At 41.8% G+C, this 1607-nt stretch overlaps 1 protein-coding gene across 1 annotated transcript; it reads left to right on the top strand.

Moving 5' to 3' along the window:
• Window positions 1-40: 40 nt before the first annotated feature.
• On the top strand, window positions 41-1601 carry LOC117945013 (solute carrier family 2, facilitated glucose transporter member 11-like; the record flags this gene model as incomplete). Its single annotated transcript, XM_034872249.1, has 5 exons — window positions 41-243; window positions 345-469; window positions 628-757; window positions 879-1027; window positions 1374-1601. Coding segments are annotated over 5 exons (807 nt in total), but the record flags the coding sequence as incomplete, so codon positions are not given.
• Between the last annotated feature and the right edge of the window lie 6 nt (window positions 1602-1607).

Genomic DNA, 1607 nt, shown 5'->3' with positions numbered 1-1607 from the left:
CTCTTTACTATTTTAGGTCAGGGATCATTCATTTTAATTTCACCTGCTGAATGTGCCTGTTGTGTTTTTGTTTTGTGTCCAGCATGTGCAGAATTTCATCAACCAAACCTGGAGGGAGCGTTACCAAACTGACATATCAGCAGATGTTCTCACCCTGCTTTGGTCCACTATTGTGTCTATATTCACCATAGGAGGTCTTCTAGGAGTGACAGTCGGTGGGACATTGTCTGTAAAGCTGGGGAGGTATACAGAAAGATGATATGGCATATTTTGGCAAAATTACCCTATTGTCCATAGCCTATTTTATTTCAGTTATAAAGCTGTAATATAATGTTACTTTCCAGGAAAGGGACGCTGTTGGCCAATAATATATTTGCATTCATGGCTGCCCTGCTAATGGGTCTGAGTTACCCTACAGGATTCTTTGAATTACTCATCATTGGACGTTTTTTCGCAGGAATGAATGCAGGTAAATAATCTAGAAATGCATTTAAAGAGGGTATTTATACATGCCATTGATACACATCTCTGTAGTTAAATAATCTTTATACTGTACATACAGTATTTGGTTTACACATTGCATGTAAAACTGTAAAATGTAGTTTTAATAATGTTTTGTTTTCACAGGCATTGGCCTTTGTGTTCAACCTATGTATTTGGGGGAAATTGCTCCAACTGCATTTCGTGGTGCCATGGGAATGGGAACTTCTATTTTCATCACTGGTGGGATCTTGACTGGACAAGTTATGGGCCTCAAGTAAATTACCTATAGGCATATATGATTTTCACACGAAATATGAACCTTTCCATAGCATCTGTGTTTGCAAGATTGAATTGCTACATTGTGATTTTGTTTAGACATGTCTGTGATTTCACAGCGAGCTCCTGGGCAAAGAAAAGTACTGGCCCATCCTGCTCTCCACCACATGTATCCCAGCATTCCTGCAGCTCCTGATCCTGCCCTGGTTCCCAGAGAGCCCGCGCTACCTGCTCATTGACAAAGGGGATGATGAGGGATGTAAAAAAGGTACACTTACACTGCAACTGCTGCACATTTACTTCCTTTTCAATAATCTGTGTGATTTAATATTTGGCCTGCAGAGCTGGATGTAGTGCACATGACAGTGTAGTTTCAAAGGCTGAGGACTCCCTTTGTCTGAAAACACTAGAGGCAGAGAAACATTTGTGTTCATGGCAGTGAGTTTAAGCATGTGATAACATTCTGGTAACGCCATAATGGTGTCAAATGGTTTTTCCTGCTGGAAACCTTTTAATCAGATTCTCAAAAACAGACCCTTTAGTCTGACCAGATGATAAGAATAGTGTGTGGAGTAAACTACAAGCACGCTTGTCATGTGTTTTCCTGCCTGCAGCCCTGAAGCAACTTCACGTTATAGCTGGCTTTGATGGCGAATTGGCTGATATCGAGAAGGAGAAAAATAATTTGGTGGATTTCCAGGCCAAGAAACCCTGGGAGCTTTTGACTGATCGTAGTGTCCGCAGGCAGCTTCTCACCGCCTTGCTGCTCAACGCTGCACAACAGCTGAACGGCATCAATGCTGTACGTACATGATCACATACCCGGTGTCTTTCAGTATCCTCTGTCC

Source organism: Etheostoma cragini, chromosome 5 (genome assembly GCF_013103735.1).
Source record: "Etheostoma cragini isolate CJK2018 chromosome 5, CSU_Ecrag_1.0, whole genome shotgun sequence".
In the NCBI taxonomy this organism is placed as follows: domain Eukaryota; kingdom Metazoa; phylum Chordata; class Actinopteri; order Perciformes; family Percidae; genus Etheostoma; species Etheostoma cragini.
Note: the sequence above shows the minus strand (reverse complement) of the source record. Positions and strands in the feature narration are given on the sequence as shown.